At 41.7% G+C, this 22,457-nt stretch overlaps 2 protein-coding genes across 6 annotated transcripts in view; one reads left to right on the top strand and one right to left on the bottom strand.

Moving 5' to 3' along the window:
- Window positions 1-11,016, top strand: part of ADA (adenosine deaminase) — a 30,953-nt gene extending 19,937 nt beyond the window's left edge. For all 3 annotated transcript variants that reach the window (XM_081868005.1, XM_081868004.1, XM_081868006.1), the window contains exons 6-11: window positions 634-758; window positions 2,270-2,341; window positions 3,469-3,570; window positions 3,792-3,859; window positions 4,856-4,985; window positions 7,494-11,016. In XM_081868005.1, coding sequence (XP_081724131.1) covers window positions 634-758; window positions 2,270-2,341; window positions 3,469-3,570; window positions 3,792-3,859; window positions 4,856-4,985; window positions 7,494-7,598 — 602 coding nt within the window. In that variant the 3' untranslated portion in view covers window positions 7,599-11,016. The remainder of the gene's footprint in view (window positions 1-633; window positions 759-2,269; window positions 2,342-3,468; window positions 3,571-3,791; window positions 3,860-4,855; window positions 4,986-7,493) is intronic.
- A 4,428-nt stretch (window positions 11,017-15,444) lies between these two features.
- PKIG (cAMP-dependent protein kinase inhibitor gamma) overlaps window positions 15,445-22,457 on the bottom strand; it is a 28,993-nt gene continuing 21,980 nt past the window's right edge. For all 3 annotated transcript variants that reach the window (XM_081868183.1, XM_081868184.1, XM_081868185.1), the window contains 2 exons: window positions 16,744-16,922; window positions 15,445-16,408 (listed from right to left, as the gene is read on the bottom strand). In XM_081868183.1, the coding sequence (XP_081724309.1) occupies window positions 16,329-16,408; window positions 16,744-16,922 (259 nt within the window). In that variant the 3' untranslated portion in view covers window positions 15,445-16,328. The remainder of the gene's footprint in view (window positions 16,409-16,743; window positions 16,923-22,457) is intronic.

Below are 22,457 nucleotides of genomic sequence, written 5' to 3'. Positions count from 1 at the left end.
TTTTGTCTGGCAGCTGACCCAATTAAATCACACCTAACAAGATGCTTGGCATTCTCTGAACTCCTGACCTCTGGACTTCACAGCTTTTGTAAAAATAGCTATTGTTGCAAGTTTAGGTACTTTTTTCACAGGAGGCCATTTTAGGATTTATATTTTTCTCTGATTCTGGATAGCTTAGTGGCCTGCATAATGTGCTTTCTATAGAACCATGGTGTGTGTTTTTTTAATTGTTCTCTATCAAAGCAAGGTGGGCATTTCCATGCGCTCTGGCTTCCATCATGGTGTTCCATTGTGCCAAAAGCGGTTTAGTCATGCTGGTCACATGACCTGGAAAGCTGTCTGTGGACAAATGCCGGCTCCCTTGGCCTGAAAGCAAGATGAGCGCTGCAAACCTTTGACTGGCCTTAACCGTCCAGGGGTCCTTTACCTTTTTACCTTACCAACAATTGCCTGATCTTCTCAGAAGGCCTTGTCAAAGGAGGGAAACTCTAGAAAACAAAGTGATGTTTTTGTATGACAAATATTTTCCTATACATGGGGTGTGTGTGTGTGTGTGTGTGTGTATGTGTATGTCATTGGCAGCTGCAGAAACTCAGCTGCATCCTTACAAGATTGTTGTGCTTTTCTTTCCAGGCTGGTCACTGGAAGTGGTGGAACTGTGTAAGAAGTATAAGAATGATACAGTGGTTGCTATAGACTTAGCTGGCGATGAGTTGATAAATGCTGAGACCTACCCAGATCATCGGAAGGCTTATGAGGTTTGTTCAGATGATATGAGTAAGGAGCCAAAAGAACAGGATTGGGGGGAGCTGGGTAGTTCAAAACCCTCAGTGCCTGCCTCCAGTGGCATAGCGTGGGGGGTGCAGGGGGGACCGGGCGCAACATGGGGGGGGCGCGCTCGCACTCGCAGCTCTCTGCCCCTACCTGGCTCACTCAGGGTTAGGGGGCGCAAATTACTTGCCTTGCTGACAACCCACGCTACGCCACTGCCTGCCTTACATGCAATCTGAGAAGAACAACATATAAGACTCCCATTCCAGGGTTTTATTATCATGCACTCATGTAAAACTTGCTACATCTTTTTATTAAAACGGGACTGGTCTACAGGTACGAGAACCTAATCACAACCGCTAGCAAACCTTCAGTCACAGACTGAGACTAGAGATAAGAAATGTCTGGCTAAAGCTTTCCAAATAGAAGTTTGGTGTAGTTACTCCTCTCTGTAAATTCACTCAGGTATAAATTAATATGCTTTTGCTGGATTTTTTTTATCAACCATGTGAACAGTTATACATAGGGTTAGAGGGTATACAGGTGCTCCACCAGTTTTAGCCAAGGACTCTTGGGTGCCACCGACTGATGCTAGGCTCTTCTGTGAAAGACTTAAGACTCTTGGGGATGCGAGAAATACATTTTCCTCCAGACTAAAAGCTTGTCCACGCTTACCCTTTTGCCCTAGTCTTTCTAGGCACAGATCCACGCTTAAAACCTCTTTGTCTGAGCATTTCCCACTGCCCTGCAACCTGCACAGCTTCCTCTGTTTTCCATGTTTTGCCGTTTCCTCCCATTAAGATTTAAAGAGTGGGTTTCTGCAGGGAAAACTCGGAGGGTGTGCGTGTGCGTGTGCTCAGACACGAAGATTTAAAGCACAGACCATGCCTGGAAAGAGTGGAGGAATGGTGCCATAACATGTAAAAGTGGGAAGGAGATAGGGAAGGAAATGTACTGCTGCTAGGCTTATTGAAAAATCTTGGTATCATTGTTACCTTCGGTTACAATAAAGTTATTCCACCAGCATTTGAAGACGTGCCCAAGAACTTTCAAGCAGTCTCCTGTTTTAATCTCCAAGGAGCTTTTTTGCATAGTTTAATTCCACATGTTTATGTTTTAATGGAATGGTTTTATTGTGTATTTTAACAATGCTGTAATTGTGTTTTTTATTGTGTTTTTTTATATTTTGTAAACCACTTTGAAGCCTATTTTGGCATTAAGTGGTATTTTGCTACAAATTTTATCATGATTGTTGTGAAGCAAAAAGTGACAATCTTTAGTTTTACATGTATTTTAATAAAATAACAAATTTTCCTCTTCGGGAGAAATACCAATTTTAAGCAGATTTTTCTATTGTGCATATTCCAGTTTTTAGCAGCTCTGCTTAGACTACAGCCAAAGAAAGATAAGGTAGCAAATGCTACCTTGAGAAATTCTATGGATCTCTAGCATTTGCCAGTCAGTTTTTATTCTCTTCCTTGTGTTTCCTTTTATTCAGGAAGCTGAAAGATATGGCATTCATCGAACTGTTCATGCTGGTGAGGTTGGGCCACCCAAGGTTGTCAAGGAGGTAAGAAGTTGTACTGCAGAACACAAAAAAAAAGGATGTTGTGTCATTGGAAAAGCTGACAATTGACACTGAATATACAGCAAACTGTAGAATGTACAATCTGAACAATGGGGGAAAGGGAGAAAGGAGAGCTCTGTTGTGACTGATAGGTCAAGTTTGTAATCAGAGGGAACAATTTTACCTAGACTCTCCATTTCCAGCGTCTTGAGGGTGGAAAGTGAATCCTATTTAGTTCTTTCTCCCTTCCATTCAACTTTAAAGGTGCCTAGTTCAAAAATTGCTAGACCGATTTGTGTGCAATTTTGATACTTTTACCTAGAGCCACCTCTCATATCTGCAATTTTCAGACCACAGGATGCTAAGGGAGACTAAATGATTCCTCTCTTTTTTGTTACACACACCCCAAACTGTAAGAGCTGCCCTTGCAAGAAGACTTCTGCAGCTACCCTTCTGAGATTTGGTGGGATTCGTCTCCTCACAAGGGGCAAACATGCATGTATGTTTCCTCTAATTCTTACAAAAAATCAAAACAGTTATAAATTGTTCCTTTTTTATAATAAAAAAAAAAAAGCCACCATTGTGTGGTGTAATTTCACAGGAGTAATCCACTCAGTTGAGGCAAACAGAGCTGCACCCACTTCTGTAAAAAGACAAAAAAAGTTATACCAGGTGTTTAATTTCTGTCTTCCACCCATCTCTCGAATTTGATTGTGATTTGAGTGCAAGCTACATAGCTTAATCTTTCAGGTAAGAAAACTATTGCTATTTGCAAAAGACAGTGCATTGGAGATCATAAAGAGAGGAAGGAATGTGTGAGCCCAGTGCTTGTTCATGTAATGACAAACTAAACCATACTCTCCCACTTTTTTAAATATTACAATCCAAGGGTTTTGAGGGGTCTCCAGAAGGCCTGTGCCATACATAGTATGGCTGTGTTTCTAAATAAGCTTTTAGCAGATTGTGATAAGTATACCTTATATAATAGGAGTAATAGCTCAAAACAATTTATAGAGCTGCTCTCACATTAATGCTGTGGGCTGTAGTTATCGTGAACTGTGCAACTGAGAGTAACCTAATTAGCAAAAAGTTGATTCTACATTCCCACCACCCCCTGTCTTTCATTATAGGCAGTCAACATCCTAAAGGCAGAGCGAATTGGCCATGGCTACCATGTCTTGGAAGATGAAAGTCTATATAAATGGCTGTTGAAAGAAAATATGCATTTCGAGGTAATGGAATGTCTTTCAAGTCTCCAACTCTGTTACGTGAACCAGATAATAGCTGCAGTTGATATTAACAGAGGAAGCTGCCTTGTATCAAGGCAGACCATTAGTCCATCCAGCTCAGTATATTCACTGACAGCCACTGCCCAGCATTTCTGAGTTATGAACATAGGTATTTTAAAGGGGATGTGTACTGATTCTGTTTTGTTTTTTATATAAATATACAGATCTGCCCTTGGTCTAGTCACCTCACTAGTGCATGCCAAACCAGCTTCAGTAAGCATCCATTAGTAAGGTAAGGATTTGGGTTGGGTTTTTTTTTTATTTAATTATTCTGACATTACTTCTCACTTATTGGATCAAAATCACTACCCAGTTATCAGCTCAAATCCTAATACTGAGGCGAGCCATGAGGTTTAAGCCTCCCAGTTTGCCATCTAATAATAATAATAATTTTATTATTTATACACTGCCCATCTGGCTGGGTTTTCGCAGCTGCTCTGGGTGGCTTACAGCATATATAGCAACATAATAAAACATCAAGCATTTAAAACTTCCTGATACAGGGCTACTTTCAGAAGTCTTCTAAAAGTTGTGTAGTTCTTTATCTCCTTGGCATCTGAAGGAAGGCTGTTCCACAGGGAGGGTGCCACTTCTGAGAAAGCCGTCTGCCTTCTAGAGCATTCAGTTAGCACTTTATCTAATTTGTCTTTTCTATAACAAAGAAAAGTAACACAGTATGACAAGAAAATATTCAACAATATACATTGGATCTTATATTATTCTTAAGATCTGAGAAAACTTAATATGATTTGATGTGTGATAAAACATTTTTTAGGGATTTCTCCCCCTGTGATATTTTCTGCGGATTACTTGAAATGTGTTGTATCATGTCACATTATTGTACAGTGGATGCTCGGGTTGCGAATGTGATCTGTGCGGGAAGCACGTTCACAACCCGCAGCACCGCATCTGTGCATGCGCAGGTCACGATTTAGCGCTTCTGCGCAAGCGCCGAAACCCGGAAGTAACCCGTTCCGGTACTTCTGGGTTCAGTGCGATGCGCAACCTGAAATCGTGCAACCCAATGCGTCTGTAACCCAAGGTATGACTGTACAGTGAAAAATAAATAAAAAGTATATTTGGTGTTTGGACTGTAGTTTAATGGAAATTGTCTAGGAGGTTCAATACAAGTGGGATAGAAAACAGGCTTAACTATATTTTTCCCCGTGAGGAAAATGCTAATTATACTCTTAAAAAAACCCTGATGTTTTAATTCTGCTTTTTTCAGGTTTATGAAAGATGAAGCAAATTATTCCTTGAACACAGATGATCCACTCATTTTCAACTCCACAGTTAACACGGATTACAAAATAGCTCGTGATTGCATGGGCTTCACTGAGGAAGAATTCAAGAGGCTGGTAAATTGGTTTCGGTTTTTTGCATTGGTTGTGCTTGATCCTAAACATCTTTGCTTTGAAAAAATAGCTTACTTCCAAGTAAGCTGTGCTTCGATCTGCAGCCAAAGTAAATCTTCTCAAAGTTACTTCTCCAAAACAGAAATGGCCTTATAGGAGCTCACCATAGTGGGCATAGAACCACATCTGCAGCCTGTCCATTTCCGTGAATTGTACCCCACACCTGCACCAAATCACAACTCTAGATTGTAGAGGTATGGTGAGATTCTTAACTGCCATATAGACAGGCGCAGTAGATAGTCAGCTCCCCACATAATTATAAGACCAATGCAGAAAGGTTACTGCTTTGTAAATGGACATCTTAATTCACAATCTGTATCTGCATATGTTCATAAACTTTGTCATTGTGTAAGGCACTGATGCTCTTCAACCCATGCTCTGATTGATAGATTTAGCTCCTTACTTCAGATAAAAAAATAACCAGGAAGAGTGCTTCTTAACTCATTAAGGAGTTGTTGAGAAGAGTAATTATATATAAACTCATTCAAGTGCTTATTACAGGACACAGTGTCCTTTATTGCAGCCATTGTCCTCCTCCCCACTTCATAGCTGGAGTGTTTCCTCACCCATTCTTGAAACCATTTTTAGCTGAATTTCTACTTGCCCACCCATTCAGCCCTTCCTTCTTCTCCAGAACTGTCAGTTCTTTGCTTAGTCATTTTTTTAAAAATGGGCACATATCTGCCCATTCACCCCAAGAGCCTTGTTGACTTGGTATGTGGGAGCATGGATATAATTGTTTATTTTAAACACTGTGCCCATAAAAAGGAAGAACTATGTAGGAAGAAAGCATGTGGATATGCAGAAAATATATTAGGATTTGACTTATGAAAACAAAGACACAAGGCATACAAATGGAGACAAGTGCTCAGTTTCACTACAAGCCAGGAAAAACAATCTCCGTTTACAATCTCTCTGGAGAAATGTTGACTCATCTTGGCAGGCACATTACATGTCAGGAGGAAAGAGAGTGCTGAGTCACCACATCGTTTAGCCAACAAGCCAGCATATGACATGTTATTTATGTAGCAACACTACCAACATATATGGCACTTTACAAAAAATGAGGTGATAGTTTCTTGCTTCCAGAGATCAGCAGTTAAACTGCTTCTGGAAGTCAAAACACAGAACCATCTATTGCTTGCATTGCTGCGCTCTCAGAGCAGTATTTTAGTTTTGAACAATAAGCCCACAAGGCTCCAACTTTTGTGCATCACCATGGTTTGCTGCCAGTGGTTAACACCAGCCTGACAGGTAAGGAGTTTGGGGGGAAGAAGGCCACTAACATAGGGCAGCTCATAGTGTAGTCTGCTTCTCTCACCTATGGAGACTAACCAAGAGATGTGGCAGGTACCACCCAGCCCTTTAAAGAGGTTGAAATGTGAGCCCTTACCGCTAAGGGTCCCCCATGAGGACAGGTTGGAAGTCCACTTGTTCCTGTCTGGGATCCCTGCATAATGCCCCAGACCAGAAGTCATTTTGACACAGACAGTAATATGAGAACAAAAGAGAAGTATAAACCTTTGTAGCTGTAATGAGGAAGGTATTAAAAACTCAGAACCCTAACACTGGCAACTGAGACATGTCCCATACCATAGGAATGACCAGCAAAGGCATTAAATTGGTCAGGCAAGGAAAACATTTGTTTGATTTTTAATGGGTCCTTAATTTATAAGCCAATGCATTTCCCCCATCCCATCAGGGAGCAGGGCTGTACTGCTTTGTCACACAGCTTTCCCCTGCCGCAGCCCTGACATCCATATATTAGGCATGGACAACTGAAGGGAGAGAACCATGTGGATTTCTGCACTTAGGTTTCCCTTGGAACTGGAGCCCTCTTTTGGTGGCAGTGATGGTGGGCCACTGGAGTGAGAAGTGGGCCAAGTGATTGAAACTTTGATTTTCCCACCAGGAACCTCTCTGATTTCTAATACTCCATGCCTTGAGTGTGATCATGAATACGGAAGCTTTGTAGTAGCGGTAGAAAAATCTGGTAATAATAATTTGCATGCTGGAGGTCCCAGCTTTAATCCCTGGAATCTCTACTTAAAAGTTCTGTGGTAGGAGCAGCGCTGGGGAAATGCTACCTTTGATTCCATAGAGCCCTCACTAGTCCTGATAGATAGATGGATCATTGCTCTCACTTAGCATAACACAGTGTTGCACCAACTGATTACCAGATCTCTGGAATATGACTGTGTGTGCTTCTTAAAGTGCTCCACTTTGCATGTCTAATCAGGAGTATCGGGACTTAATCCCAGCTAAGTGATCAAAGCCTAGAGACTGTTTTTAAAAGGCTGTCATTTCCCCACTTAACAAAAAGCTGAAAAGGTAGGGTTGGAAACTGCATCCATTACTTTCACTTAGACTTCGCTAGTAATGCATACTAAGACACTAGCAGAATATTATACTTGCTGAGCTTCACTTATGTGTTTGTTCCAATTTTCGCAGAACATAAATGCTGCCAAGTCTAGCTTCTTGCCAGAGAAAGAAAAAAAGGAGCTTCTCTACAAGCTGTATGAAGCCTATGGGATGGTACAAAGCACAGAGTTCTGATCCATATGATGCCGTCTACTCGTGACCTCTTTTCCTGACAACTTCATGGTAGTCAGAGACCTCCATTTTGTTTCTTTGAAGACAACGCACAAACTTAGTACTGTGTTACTATCTTGTTTACTATTACCATCCACAGAGTGGGGGCATGCAGTATATATAAAGAACAGTATTCCTACAATGTTTGTGTTATATTTGCCTAGAATACCCAGATCCCATAAATAAGATGCGTGCTATGAGTTTACATCTTTGTTTTTTTAGGCTAAAGATAATAATCTTTTCAGAGACTGGAAAGTTTGGAGGAGGGGTTGCTTCTTGTAATGGCTGAATTTACCTCTGTTTACCAAAGTAGAAGCAGGTTTTAGAGACTGGATTATTTCAAGAACCTAGTTGACCAGAAGCGACAGAGAGACAAAAGAATGTGTATATACAATGGGGAAGCAAAGCATCTCTCAAACCATTTCCCTCTCTCTCTTGAAAGCTATAACTTATCTCTGGCCTTACTGAGATTTCTCTGTAATTTGTCTTCTGTATGCCCATACACTTGAAACAGAGAGAATCACAACTGAGTTTTTTCAGATGTTTAACATCTTGTAGTGGGGAATCTCTGATAGAAATGAGTATTTCACTTTATCCCTGGTTGTCTGATTGTTTGACACAGTCATAGGCTGGGTTTATTCCTTTCTTGATTCTGCTTGGCCTTAATACCAACTTAATACTTATTTAAATGTCATCAAATTCTTTGGAGCTAATACTTAAAGAATAGTGGTTCTGATCCAAGGATTGTTGAGTGCACCTGGAAGATAACAGTTCCTACCTATATTTCAAGAATGCTAGGAGCATGCATCACTATCCAGAAGACAGTGTCAATGGTGATCACCTTGAAAGACTCTTCTGAGTCACATGCATCTGATCTGTGCATATAGGTCCCAATATAGCAAGGGATCGCTGCCGAATTGGGGCAAATTACTGTAGTCCAGAATCAGCATCTTGCCTTTCCCCAAATCAGACTTGTTCAATATGTCTTAAGCTGTGTATGTTCAAAGAACAACACAGCACTTTAAAAAGGATTGATTTGCAAAAGAAGCAAACTCCTTTATTCCATTACACTTGCTTTGTCTGCTGCCTGCACTATTGGAACTGCTGCCCTTTTTAACTAGCATTTTTGACTAAGCTCTCTTTTATATAGCATAATGTTTTTTTTCTTGTCTGTTACCAACAGTATGGTAAATTTAGCTAATGGTGCTAAGTTATCTGGTAGGTTTTCAACTGCCTGGTACACAAACCAGTTAGGCTGAATTTCTGGAATTCAACTTCATGGTCTTTTGATGCACGCCCCCCCCCCCCATCCATGGGACTGATTTGACTTATGCAAATACTTTGGTTTAACCAAGTTATGGTCAGTCGGTAAGTAAATACCTTAAAAACCACATGTCAGTGGTCTTTTGCAGAAATAGAAAATATAGTATCCAAATCTAAGTAATACTGCATCAGCACCATGCCAGGAGGCCTCATCTCGCATACATTTGTGGGATTTCTTCTAGTGATTATAATATTCTATTTTGCATCTTTTAGAAATACTCATTTGTTGGAGAATCTTTTAAAAATAACCACAAAGTCTCCATGTATCTGAGCAGATCCTTTTGTCCTTGTATTCCAAGGAACCTGGAAGTCTTGTACTTGCAAGGATAAGACTGATGTACTACAGAATTTGTCTCCTAGACTCACAGAAATCTTCCACTCTGGAACTTGAAACTCCCAAATACATGTGCTTTGATTTGAACTTCTATTCTTTTCATGAATAGAACAGAGTTCACAGAACAGGGATTTCCTGATTCTCCCTTCCCTTTGCATATCTGCTCCAAGGGACTAGGGAGCCTTGGATGTGTTGTGAGATACGTTGTGGGGCTACAGATGGAGGAAGGAGTTGGCAAGATTTGCCCCCCTCTTACACGAACAGAGCAGCATTTAAAGTAGATCTTTTAAATTATGCAATTTTATCAGATTTCTAGAAAAGTGAACAGCATTTGTGAACCTCTAAAGATGCCTCAAGGTGCTTTCAGTAGTAGAGCATGATTAGTTTGTGCAGTGGCTCAGCATATGTTAAAATACCCAGGTTTTATTTATTTTACCTTTGTGCTTCATTCATAAGGAATAGTTGTTGAGGGCACAAACAGATACTTTAGCAAAAGTGCATCTGCTGCAACCACATGTTTAGCTCCCCTTCCATGTTTAATAGAACTTACTGATTACATCACGACACACCATGTTTCTGCCTCCTTCCAAGTGGCAGCCAACAACATGAAGTGGCGTTGTGACATCAGAATGCAGATGAGTTCTTCTAGATGTCATGGACAGGAGGGTGGTGCCTAAAACCTCAGTTACCATTTTCAGTAACAGCTGTGCACTTAATATAAATCTGGCTTGGTCCATAGACACATGTCTTCAGCCACACAAAAGTGAATTCACACAATCGTGTTTTTTCTATAGACAGAGCAGGATTTCTTATCTTAGTTTAACATTTCTGAACTGACGTACTTGTGAATATGGCTGGTGCACAATCTGAATGTGTATTAAACTGTTCACAACAAATGGAGGCTTATTGTAGACTTCTACCCTGAACTGAAAATGAGACTGAGGCCCTTTATAAAACAAACATATCTTTATGCTTTTTTAAAAAATGAAAAGAATCTATATCAAGGAGCTGGACTTGCTTTAAACACTGTTTCTTTGTGAAAGGAAAGCTCTTCACAGAGCCCTTTGTCTGTTCGAGCTTATCACCAAGTAGCTCTTGACATTGCTGGGAATAGTGGTTCTTTTTTGTCTTAAGTGTGGCCATGAAGTGTTAGTTTTGTAGGACATAGGAATGACACACATCTTTGCTTTCATCACAGTGCAAGCAGGGCTTATTCCTATCAGGTATATCTAGCACCAGAGATAACAAGTGGTATGGGCGAACCTGAGTCTGCATGACCCAGAGCCTGTCTATCACTGTATTTCTGATGCTGTACTACTAATTCTTCTATATAATAGTGATATAGGCTTAGGTTTACAATGTTTTTAAAAGTTAATAAACACAGCTGAGGAAATCATACAATGCCATATTTCGGTGGTTATATAGGCTGGTATTACAAAGCTTCAGACACCAAAAATATGCCTCTGATGAATGGCTTTGACATCACTGGGTTGCATGTGAAAAAGAGACTGAGCCTTGCATAGCACTTGTCTCCAAAAATAAGTTCTGAATGTAAACTATAATGTCTTATGTATAACCAGGAATATATATATAGGAATTATTTTGTTATTTTTATAATGTCAATGAAAAGTTATCCTTATAAATTTTTCTTATGTTGTTCACATCCTGAAGAACAAAGGAGAATTTTTATTTTGGTTTAATGAAATAAATTCCATTTTAACTATATGCATATGTCATTGTTGTTGCTGATTTCAAGCCCAAGTCTGCAAGATGTGATTCAATTAAAAAACAAAACTAGAAATGTTGTGATTTTATCTCAGAGGCAGGTACTGTCACTTGGTGGAACAAGGGGATGGAGGGATGTCCAGTTGGATTCCACCTGGACTGCAGTAGATATGGAACCTGTTATGGCAGCTGGATGGGCAAAATTAACGGTAATGAAGGAACTGTGGGCTAGACATCCGCTTAAGAGTGCCAGTGTGTGGCTACATAACACAGAAGTAACGAGAACTTGTGCTACTGTTCTTCATGCATCTCAAGGCCAAATTAGATGTGACACCCAATTGCATGCCTCTTCCCCAGCAGCTGTTGCAGCTGCTTTTTTTAAAAAAAATAGAAATTAAAAGCTTTGAGTTTGAGTATAGGATAGCAACTGGGGGAGGGAAGAAAGGAAAGGGTTAAACAGTGCTGCACACACTGTTTTCATGTCATTCTTCCACAACCACAGACTCTCGGGGATTCTTTTTACTTAGAAAGAAGCCATAGGTGGATAGCCCTGGCATTTCCAGTGAAAAAGGGGGTAATGAGGAAGATCCTTCATTGCCTGAGGTCCTAATGAGAGCCGCCATTTCTCTCCCCACACCCCAAAAGAATGATCCTGGGAAGATGCTATATCATGATGTATCATTTCCCTGGGGCATAAACTCCCAACAGAAATGCCAGGCTGCTAAGCCAGTGCTTGAAGCAAAGGTGAAGCTTTGCTTTTTGTTTCTTAAAAATAAATAAATGGGCCACCTCATCTTTAAAGTAAGCTCAGTCCTGCCTTACGTTTTGTTTAGTTTTTTGCCTGCCCCGCTCCCCAATCACTGATACCATCTAACTTTCACCAGGAAACGAAGGGTCCTATGAAAGATGAGTGGGATATTTGGTCCACCCTTTGTATAAGGCAGCTTCCTTTGTTCCTATCTAGATTGGCCTGAAATAATCCAATCACTTTTGGAATTTGCTTTGAATCTTTTGTCCAAAAAGGACATCAGTCAAAGGGAAACTTCTTACAAGGGGGACTAAGTGGTTGCCATTAGATAGAGCAGATAAAACTTATAAGAGTTTGAATGGTCACTGCATCACCAAATATTCCAGCAGGTAACACAGTACTTTGGAAGGCCAATGTAATTCAGGCCTACAGACAAGTTACTGACAACAGACTGCCTTGGAATGTGGTGGATTCTCCATTGGAGGCTTTTAAGGAAAGGTTGGATGGTCATCCTTCATGTATGCTATAGTTGAATTCCTGCATTGCAGGGAATTGGACTAGATAAGCCTCGAGGTCCCTTCCCGCTCTACAGTTCTATGATTCTATGAAGTCTGAAACTGAATATTCACATCTTTCTATACAGCTACATATGCAAGATCCATCAACTTTTGGTTGCCAACTTATATAGTAAGGAACTAGGAAATACCGTACTATATAACCCGGATATAATAAATGGCTGCATGTCATTCAGTGGGAAATGCCTTTGGAAAACAGGATGTTACATGATTTAAAAGAGCATGATATTTCAGTACCATTGGCAAATGCTCTTCATATGTTAACTCCCCACTGAAACTTCATGCTGAAGTAGCTTGGAACCAGCTCACAGGGGATTTGGCTAAATATAATACTTAACCCAGGCATACTTAACAGGCTAGAAGCACTATGTTTAGCATGTCTCCTGTGATATCACAGTTACTAGTGAATAACCTACTGTCCCTCTTTTTCGCCATTGTGGGTTTGCGTAGGAGACAAACAGGAAAAGTCATTTTGCTGAACAGGGTAATTTCTGTTGGTTATGTCCCAGAAAGCTCTTTCTTATTGACACTACCCTCTAACTCTTCACCCCAATTAAAGGGCAAGGAGAAAGGGCAGAGACTGGTTTCTTATTGAAAGAGGTAACACAAAGCCTCTTGGCTTTCTGGAAGGGGAAGGAGTGACTGGCATGTTACTGAGAGAGATTGGATTGAGTAGGCAGTTGTGTTAGATGATCTAATAGTCCCACTCCAACCCTTGAGTCTGTTTTAACCATGGAAGAATTGAGGTAGATCAGGCATAGGCAAACTCCGCCCTCCAGGTGTTTAGGGACTACAACTCCCATGATCCCTAGCTAACAGGACCAGTGGTCAGGAATGATGGGAATTGTAGTCCCAAAACATCTGGAGGGCCGAGTTTGCCTATGCCTGAGATAGATAGCCTGATCTGACTTCTTCAGGAAGTAGGTCTGAAGAGCTGACACAAATAGTGTTGGCAATAGATGAAGTTAAATGAATTACTGGTCAATTAAAAATTAACACATCGCTGGTATCCACCCAAGTGTGTTGGATTGCTAATCTTCTAACAGAAATGTGTCATTTGGCCTAATGTACTAGAGGACTGGACAGCTGCCAATGTAACACCAATTTTACAGTGGATCTGGAGGGTGGTGTGTGTGTGTGTGTGTGTGTGTGTGTGTAAAACATTACATACCCGGTAGCCTAATGTCTAAATTACTGGAAGATATGAAAGACAAAAATTATCAAGCATTTAGCAGAACGTGCCTTGCTGAAGAAGAATCAGCAAGGCTTCCGCAATGGTAAGTCCAGCCAGTCTCAGTAAACCTTTAGAATTATTTTGAGTGAGTTCATATGGATAGGAGTGAGCCAGTAGACTGTGTGTATTTGACACTGTGTACAGTTTGGGTCTTATCTCAAAATAATGTAGAAATAATTTCTTAAATTCATAATTGTAAACATCTCCTTTTATCCCATCCCATCCCTTAACAACAGCCATATTTGTCAGATTTTCTGTGTTTTCTTTTTTGTGTGAATGAATGTTGTCCTGTTGACCCCCCCCTTTTCCATTTTTTCTCTTCTGCTCCCTTTCCTCCTTTTATCTCCACCCCAACCCTGTTTCTGTGTTACATTTGGCAATGGTGTTTTCTTTGAGAACTGTAAATCTGAAAACTTAATGTATATTTTTAGAAAAAAAGAATGTAGAACTGGAACAGAGCAGCCAAAATGATCAGCAACTCTCTTATGAGGAAATATTACAACGTCCAGAACTGCTTAGTTTGGAAGTGTATGGACAGACATGACAGACAGTTGTATAAAATTAATGCATGGTACAGAGAAAATATAGAAATAATTTTTGTGCTCTCCCTGATAATAACCAGAATCCAGGATTATCCAGTGAAGCTGAATGGGGATAGATTTAGGACACACAAAAGGAAGAACTTCCTACAGCTCAGTGTTAATCTGTGGTATTCACTTCTACAGACTGTGGTGGAGATGGCCAACAATTTAAGATGGCTTTAAAATGAGATTAGACAAATTGATGGAGAACAAGATATTCAATGGCTAGTACTAGTATATAACCAAGGCAGTATGTCCCTGAATACCAGCAGCAGGAGAGGGCTATGGCTATCATGTCATGCTCGTCTGCTGGGCAAAACAATGCTGGGCTATATCCTTGGGTTTGATCCAACAAAGTTCTTTTGTTCCTAGATTGCCACACTCACACAGCTAAAATCATGTTGCTGTGAGGAGGCAGCCAGCTGCCATTTCCACCCCACCCTGCTTGAGGTGTGCACACATAGACCAGTGCTTTAATGCCCCCCAGAGGCCATTTTGAGAATCCTGCCATATTCCATGGATAGACATGGCTGTCTGTACTCCGATCCGAAGAATTGATGCTTTTGAATTATGGTGCTGGAGGAGACTCTTGAGAGTCCCATGGACTGCAAGATCAAACCTATCCATTCTTAAGGAAATCAGTCCTGAGTGCTCACTGGAAGGACAGATCCTGAAGCTGAGACTCCAATACTTTGGCCATCTCATGAGAAGAGAAGACTCCCTGGAAAAGACCCTGATGTTGGGAAAGATTACACTTGCGGAACAACATTTTTTTGAAAAAATCCCTAAGCACAAGGAGAAGGGGACGACAGAGGACGAGATGGCTGAATAGTGTTCTCGAAGCTACCAGCATGAGTTTGACCAAACTGCGGGAGGCAGTGGAAGACAGGAGTGCCTGGCATGCTCTGGTCCATGGGGTCACAAAGAGTCGGACACGACTAAACGACTAAACAACAACAACTCCGATCATAAATATCTGTCCCTGCAGCACTGCAGCAGTAACTTACATTGGCACAGGAATTGGGGTGCTCCAATTAACGCAAACGTTTTTTGGCACACTCATAGTTAAGATTGGGTTATAAGCAGTGCTTTTTCCTGGGGGTACGCATACCCCTAAACATTTTGGGATTCTAAGTTTGGCCTCACTGAGGGGCAGTATTTCAATATGAGTAGGAAAATGAGAGTACCCCTAAACATTTTTATTTATTTTTTTAAAAGCACTGGTTATAAGACCAAATGAAAACCCTGCGAGTCTGGGGCATAAAGTGCTAGAAAAGAGCAAAACACATGAACGAAGAACTCATTTAGTTTTAATTGCTGGGGTGGGGGGACAACAGGTTTATGGATCTGCATACAAGTTTCACCACAAGATACAACTCTTAACAGAGGATGCAACAATTTACCAGAGGCATTGGAACTCCAGAACTTGCTAATGAGTTAGCTTGAAGTAGTGCTGCCTTGACTTTTTAGCACACACAATTAAACCAATTTTTCAATCCACTGGTTTGTGCCTCTGAAATCCTTTTTCTGCATACCAGAAAGAAGCAGCGACGTAAGCAGAAGTGGTCACTGATGCCTCTTTCATGGAGAACACTTCCTGTGGAATTGCCACTGAACTGAATTAGTGTTGTGCAAGGCTGCACCTGCCCTTATGCCACAAAAGAACCAAACTTCATTGGTTTCAATGGCGTTCATGTTGGAGAAGTGGCTGGCGGATTATGTCCCATACTTCTCTTCACCAATGTTCACAGCCCAAAAAATATCAGCACTTCTGAGATGCAGCAGGTGCACAAGGGAGATATATACCACAAGTCTCCTAACAATCTACAGGGAGATAGGAATAAATAATAGTTTATCGTGTGAGCAAAATGTACCTTGTACGATAAAATCTGAGGTCTATATATTATTACTGAAATTGTGTTTTCCTATACAGGAAAATAATTGCCAAAAGGCTCTCTGAGTGGCTCAAGTCACTAAACATCTCTTGGTGTGTAGTGTTGCAGAGTGAGAGACAGTTCTCTGAAGGTACCAGCTGCCACAGAAAGTGACTGTAAGAGCCAGATGGCCATGGCAGAAACCTTTAAGTGGGGACTCCTTATTGCAATTTGCTTTCTTAACAGATGGAAGAGCCATAGTTGTTGTCGTCCACCCTTCCGCAGCCTAAATCAGAGCTCTCACAAGGTCGGGCTGCCGTCTTCACTCTTAGGAGTCAGTCCAGATTGCTTCTCGGTAGCATCGGCCGAATCTTGGTTTTCTGTAAAAAATAAATGATCAAACAGAGAGTTGTGTGAATTGGATCCGATGGAAATTGATTTATTTAGCAAATAAAGCTGGTGTGGCTATTGCCAATGGTTCAGTGGTACCAGCAGAATACTAGCTCTTCAGCAACGTGTTAAGAAGTGTGAGAAGTTGGATGTTAGTAGCATATACCTATGTCCCATCTGCATTACATGATGTAGCTGGTATACATTGTGCAGTGATTTAGATAAGCCCTGTGTGTTTTGCAGAGAACATGTTCATCTGAGCTTCCTGATTAGATCAGCTGTCTGAAAAGCGGCTCGGGTTGGACTTGGGCAAAGAGGGACTCACCATCCCCTGCAATAGCGATATCCTCCATGGTGCTTGCCAGTTTCTCCAGTTTAAGAGCAGCTGCATCTCCTTGAAGGTCGGGTATTGCGTTTCTCCGGCCGCTCCGGTCACAGCTGATGAAGTCAGAATAGGCAGGCTCGGTCTCCATCGTCTCATTCACATTGTATGAGGCAGGATCCCTGTGTAACAGAGATGTGTACGGCTGAGAAAATGTCAAGGGGCATGAGGTCCATTTTCACTGAACAATTCATAAGCATCATATGAAACCACTGTCACTAGCCAATGTAATCAAGGAGCCATTTTGAAATTACGCCTTTTCACTTTCTCCATATAGCTCAGGAGTTGCAAGCCAGACCCACTGCCTTAAGAGGAAATTCCTATTGGCAGACCACGTGTCCATCTAGCTCGGTAGGAAGTGCCAGATACAATTTGGAAAACAGAAAGCCTCTTAGGATGCCAGTAGAGTAAACCCAGGCCTGTATATATATATTTGGTATGAAAAGTACCCACAGAAGGCTAAAAGCAGGGGTGGAGGGCTGGCAGGGGAAGAGGTTAATTTCATTTCCATTTTCACAAAAATGGGAAGCAGGAATGGGTGACTGTCTCAATGTTGGTTTCTCATTTTTCTGTTCTTAAGCTGAATTCTCCACATATCCACAACAGGTGGCAATTTTTAAAAGTCCTCATGAAACTTCTTCAATTTAGTACAAATCTCTCCTAATATGCACATTTCTTAAGAAATATGCAACTTTGCCTAATATACACACATTTGCAAAGCAATGTTCGCTAATACAGTGCATTTTTGTATGCTGTTTTCACCAACATGTGCATATTCTTGGCTGGAGAATTGTACTGCAAAATTCAGAGAAGTGCGGCTTTCAAAAGATAACAATGCTTTGCTTCATGTATTGTTTCAGAAAGCATAAATTAGGGAGATTCACCTTTAAAGGTGAACCGAACCAAATTTCTCTCCCAGTCCTGCGCATCACCTGCTTTTGGGAAAGGAAGGTAACAATTTAAACAGCCCGTCTCTGCACTCCAGCCGGGCTGCCACTCCTGATTTCAGTCTCCCCTGGCTGAATTTTTAAAAGCAGAGAGAGGGAGAATCGTGAAAGTGCCTGGCTTCCAGCAGCCCCAAAGATTAGGGCACAGGGCTGGGCTGGCACGGTGGCATCAGCATCGTACCTCACACCTATGAGAACATGCAACACAGAAACTAAAAAAGCTGGCCACCGTTGGGATGACAGTTCAATACACAGGTTATCAGAAGGGGCCCCACCACCCTACTAAGCTTAGCAGGTTTGGTACAAAAATACTGCCAGGCATAACATCCTTTCTCCCCTGCCCTCCTTCCCCCCAAGCTCAGCTGTAAAGTCCATGATTGATGAGGAGCTAAGGAACACAGAGCTAAAAACTGATTACCCTTGAGAAATGTATTCACCTTCAGCATTACAAAGATGCCCTTTCTCCAACCGGGGCATTCTGCCACATCAAGAAATATTATCTGTCTGAAGTCCAAAATGGAAAGACCTGAACTGAACTCCTGAAGTCTATAGAATTCACACTGTCTTTCCTCTTGTCCAGATCTGGATTTCTTTTTTCAGGATCTGAGAATACACGCCTACATTCTGAGTTGTGGTGTTGTCCTTTTGGAGCTATTTCCTGGAACAAGCATGCTATAAATTGTGGCAAACCAACTGATCAGGTTGCTACATTGGTATGAGAAGGTGACACAGAGTTGACCTAACAGCTGTATTCAAGAACAGCAATCAGGGACCAGTGAGATGGGAGCTTTCAGAAAAGGCCCGGGCACATGTACCTAGCATTAAAAGACACACTCAGGACCCAAATTAAAAACAAATAACTGTCAAAGCTGCAACAATCCCACCATAAAGCCTACAATGAATTGCAAAAATGAGGGAAGTTCTGAGGAGAGGACTAAAGACAGCATGTGGTTTCTCTTATTGCAAGCTTTCACAGCAGCTACTATAGATACTAGTCATTTGCTGGTCGTATTTCTGGCAACATATATTGAGAATGTCGGGTTGGTGCCAATAACTTAGAAATGCACCATGAAGCAGCTTTCCCCCATCCCTATATGACAAGCTGCATTTTTTCTCTTCTTATAGACATTTAAAGGACATTTAAAGATGTCATTTCTTTGCATCTAGACACCCTATTGCCTCAGTTCTGAAACTATTCTTTTATCAGAGCACTTGAAAAATGCTGGAGGTCTCAACAAACCACTTACCGTATTTTTCGCCCCATAGGACGCACCTAGTTTTTTTTTGGGGGGGGAATAAAGAAAAAAGCCCGGGACTGCAGGCAGCTCTGCACAGCCCTCGGGAGACCAGCGCGAAGTCGCGCCGGTCTCCCGAGGGTTGCGCAGAACTTCCTGAAGCCTGGAGAGCAAGAGGGGTCGGTGCGCACCAACCCTTCTCGCTCTCCAGGCTTCAGCGAAAGCCTGCATTCGCCCCATAGGATGCACACACATTTCCCCTTCATTTTTGGAGGGGAAAAAGTGCGTCCTATAGGGCGAAAAATACGGTACTAAACTTCTTTTTTGTTTTGCACACCAACCACACACACTCTTCATATGACACTCTGGGCGCCTCCATACACAGCAGCTCATTGTGGTCATGCTCATGCAAGCATGTTTTGCACCGTGTTTTCCACATGGCAATGTCCTCATCAAAGTCATGCCCCGTATTATTTTCCTGTTGAATCTGGATTCATCATATCCATGGAAAATACATGTGGAAGTGGTAAGTCTGGGTTGCGGGGGGTATGGGTGTGTGTGGCATTTTGATGAGGACAACATTGTGTGTACAGTGTGAAAGACTTGCAGCACTGGGTCCACAATAAACTGTGATAAGCTTCTCTGACTCCTTCCATTTTTAACTAGATTGTCCTCTACCCACTGTGGCTTTCGCAAAGAAGTAGCTAATGAAGCTAGTCCCCCTCCCAGAATTCATGCACCATTTCCTATCATTGGTTTTTGTTTAGCATTTGATACGTGTTAAATAACCTTGATTTTAATAAGAAAAAAGGCATGGTAAATAACTTATAAATATATTTGCTGGAAAATGTAAAAGTCCTCTCAGGAGATTACTACACTGGGCAACAATTTTTTACTTTTTGAATGTTATCTAGATTTCTACAACTGATTTAGGGTATTTTTGCACTGCTGAATCAGGAAATGGCATCCTTTTCTCTCCATCACGTCAGGTTTACTGTAAACTGAATGGTGGGCATTGATAAAGGTAAGTACACGTAAATTGCATGTTGCGTCACCATTTTTCATACTTCAGGGCTTGAACTTCTGTTTCTTGGAACTCCTGGAATGCTCAGCGGCACGGAGGTCTCTCTTCAGAGTCCAACAGTAGTCAGCCATCATGACTGCGTCCCAGCGACCCTGATACCTGGTCTCCATCTCTTTCATGTCCTGATGAACTCTCTCCCCCTGCTCGTCACTCATTGAACCCAGGTTCTCAGGAAACCGGTCCATATGTGAAAATAGGTAGTGCATCTTGACGCTCATGTTGCAGCCCAGGTTTCTGAAAGCAGTCAGCATGTTGTTGACAAGTTCTGCGTAGTTTCTGGCCTTATTGTTACCAAGAAAGTTCTTCACTAGCAGAACAAATGCCTTCAACGCTTCCAGTTCCACTTCGTTCATTGAGTTTCCGAACTCTGGATCTCTGATGAGCTGACGGATCTGAGGACCGTCAAAGATGTCAGCTTTCAACTTCTCCATGGTCAATCCTGGAAAAGCCTGGCACAAGTAAGTGAAGCAGTCACCATCCTTGTCCAGAGCCTTGGTGAACTGCTTGATTAAGCTGAGCTTGATGTGCAGCGGTGGGAAGAGTATTCTGTCTCTGTCCACCAGAGGGTCGTTGATGACGTTCCTTTCTTTGCAAGGCACCAATTCCTCCCGCACAGGCCAGTCCTTCTTCGTGTAATGCTGAGCATGGTCCCTACTATCCCACATGCACAGAAAACATAGGTACTTGGTGAAGCCAGACTGTTGTCCCAACAAAAAGTTCACCATCTTCAGGTCAACACAAATAAACCACTTATGCTGATCATAACCAATTTTCTCCAGCACATACTTCACCGCTTCATAGTTCTCCTTCAGTGTACTCGAGTGAGCCGGGGTATAGAAGCAAACTGGTTGCCGTTGTGTAGCAGAACACATTTCAGTGATCACTTGCTGCTGTCAATGAACAGTCTCCAATCTTTGGGTTCATACTGTGGCACTCCAAGCTTGAGCAGAAGCTGCACAATATCTGCACAGTACACCAAGTCCTTCTCTTCCGAGAAAAAACGGAAGTACTCTTGATGCCTGTTGCGGAAGAAGCTGATGCGAGCACTGTCGGAGAGAAGGTTTTTTTCCTTCAATCTGGATGCTAACAGTTTGGCAGAGTCCTTTGACAAGCTGAGGTCGCGAACTAGATCATTCAACTCCTTTTGGGAAAATGGATGTGGAGCATCATCTTCAAGAACCACTTCTTCTTCATGTCCTTCAACACTGGAGGCATCTTCGTCACTAATGTCAGGAAGTTCTCCGAAGATAGGCACTGGAATTTCATCACAATGAGCTACAGGATGACGTGCTGATTGAAGATCAGGATACTTGAGGCTGCTCCGGTTCTTTCTGTTGATCCCAGCCGCACCAATTTATGGAAGATTTCGAGGTTTTATGACTTCAAACTGATCCCTTTTCGACATAATCACCCAGAACTATCGAACCTGAATACTTCTTGTCATTAAAATAATCATTTCCAATCAAAACAATTATTCGACATGGCATTTTACCCCCACCAACTTCTTCTAAAATGCTCCACACAAGCGTACAAAAATGTGAAAAAAGACATGTGGCCATAGCTCAAAAACTTGACCTGATTGAGCAAAACCAATGTGATTTTTGGATTCAGTGCATCAGATTCGTCCTAAATCAACTGAAAAAACGCAGACAACAAATTTGTTGTTGACCAGTGCTATTTAAGTAGTTCCAGAGGAACAGAGTCCAATAGCACCTTGTAGAATGATAAATTTCTTGTAAGATACACTTTTGTGGGCTGCATCCTATTTTGCTAGATAGATTTTGACAGGACTCATTGCTCATGGACTATCTTTGAGGTTGAAATATTAGAGTTCTAGTTAGGAAATACTGGGGCTCCTGTTAAGACAGAGAAGAGACAAGTCTGGTGTGCTGGACTGAGTACATTGTATGGCCAGCAGATGGAGTCTTTGGGTTATGTTTAACTCCCATTACAGTAAAACATGGGATCTTGACAAGGTTCACATGTTCTGCAGCAGGTTGTGGATGCTCTCAATAAGCAGCATGGCGATTGGCTAAGCTGTATGGGAAGCGGCATTAATCAAGCAGGTTCTCACATGAAATGGTGCTTATTTGTTTTTGTTTTCAAGCAGCAAGACTGAAGTCCAAAGGCATGGTCCAAAGATACATGATGCATTCATCTTGCTGTAGCTAAGCCTGAGAGTGAGGCCATCAGAATCTGATGGAAGAAATGTAGGACACCAACTAGAAAGAAAAGTTATTTTTTGTAATGTGAGGAGGGAAAGTGGCAATGTATCCCACTCTAATTCATCTGATGTTTCAGTTGATGATCTCCAAAAGCTCCGGAGCGATAGCTATAACTGAGTTTTGCTTTGTTTTTCCCTGAGGCCAGTGGTGGTGATAGAATGGAGAT

The sequence above is a fragment of the Podarcis erhardii genome (genome assembly GCF_964252035.2).
Source record: "Podarcis erhardii genome assembly, chromosome: 6".
In the NCBI taxonomy this organism is placed as follows: domain Eukaryota; kingdom Metazoa; phylum Chordata; class Lepidosauria; order Squamata; family Lacertidae; genus Podarcis; species Podarcis erhardii.
Note: the sequence above shows the minus strand (reverse complement) of the source record. Positions and strands in the feature narration are given on the sequence as shown.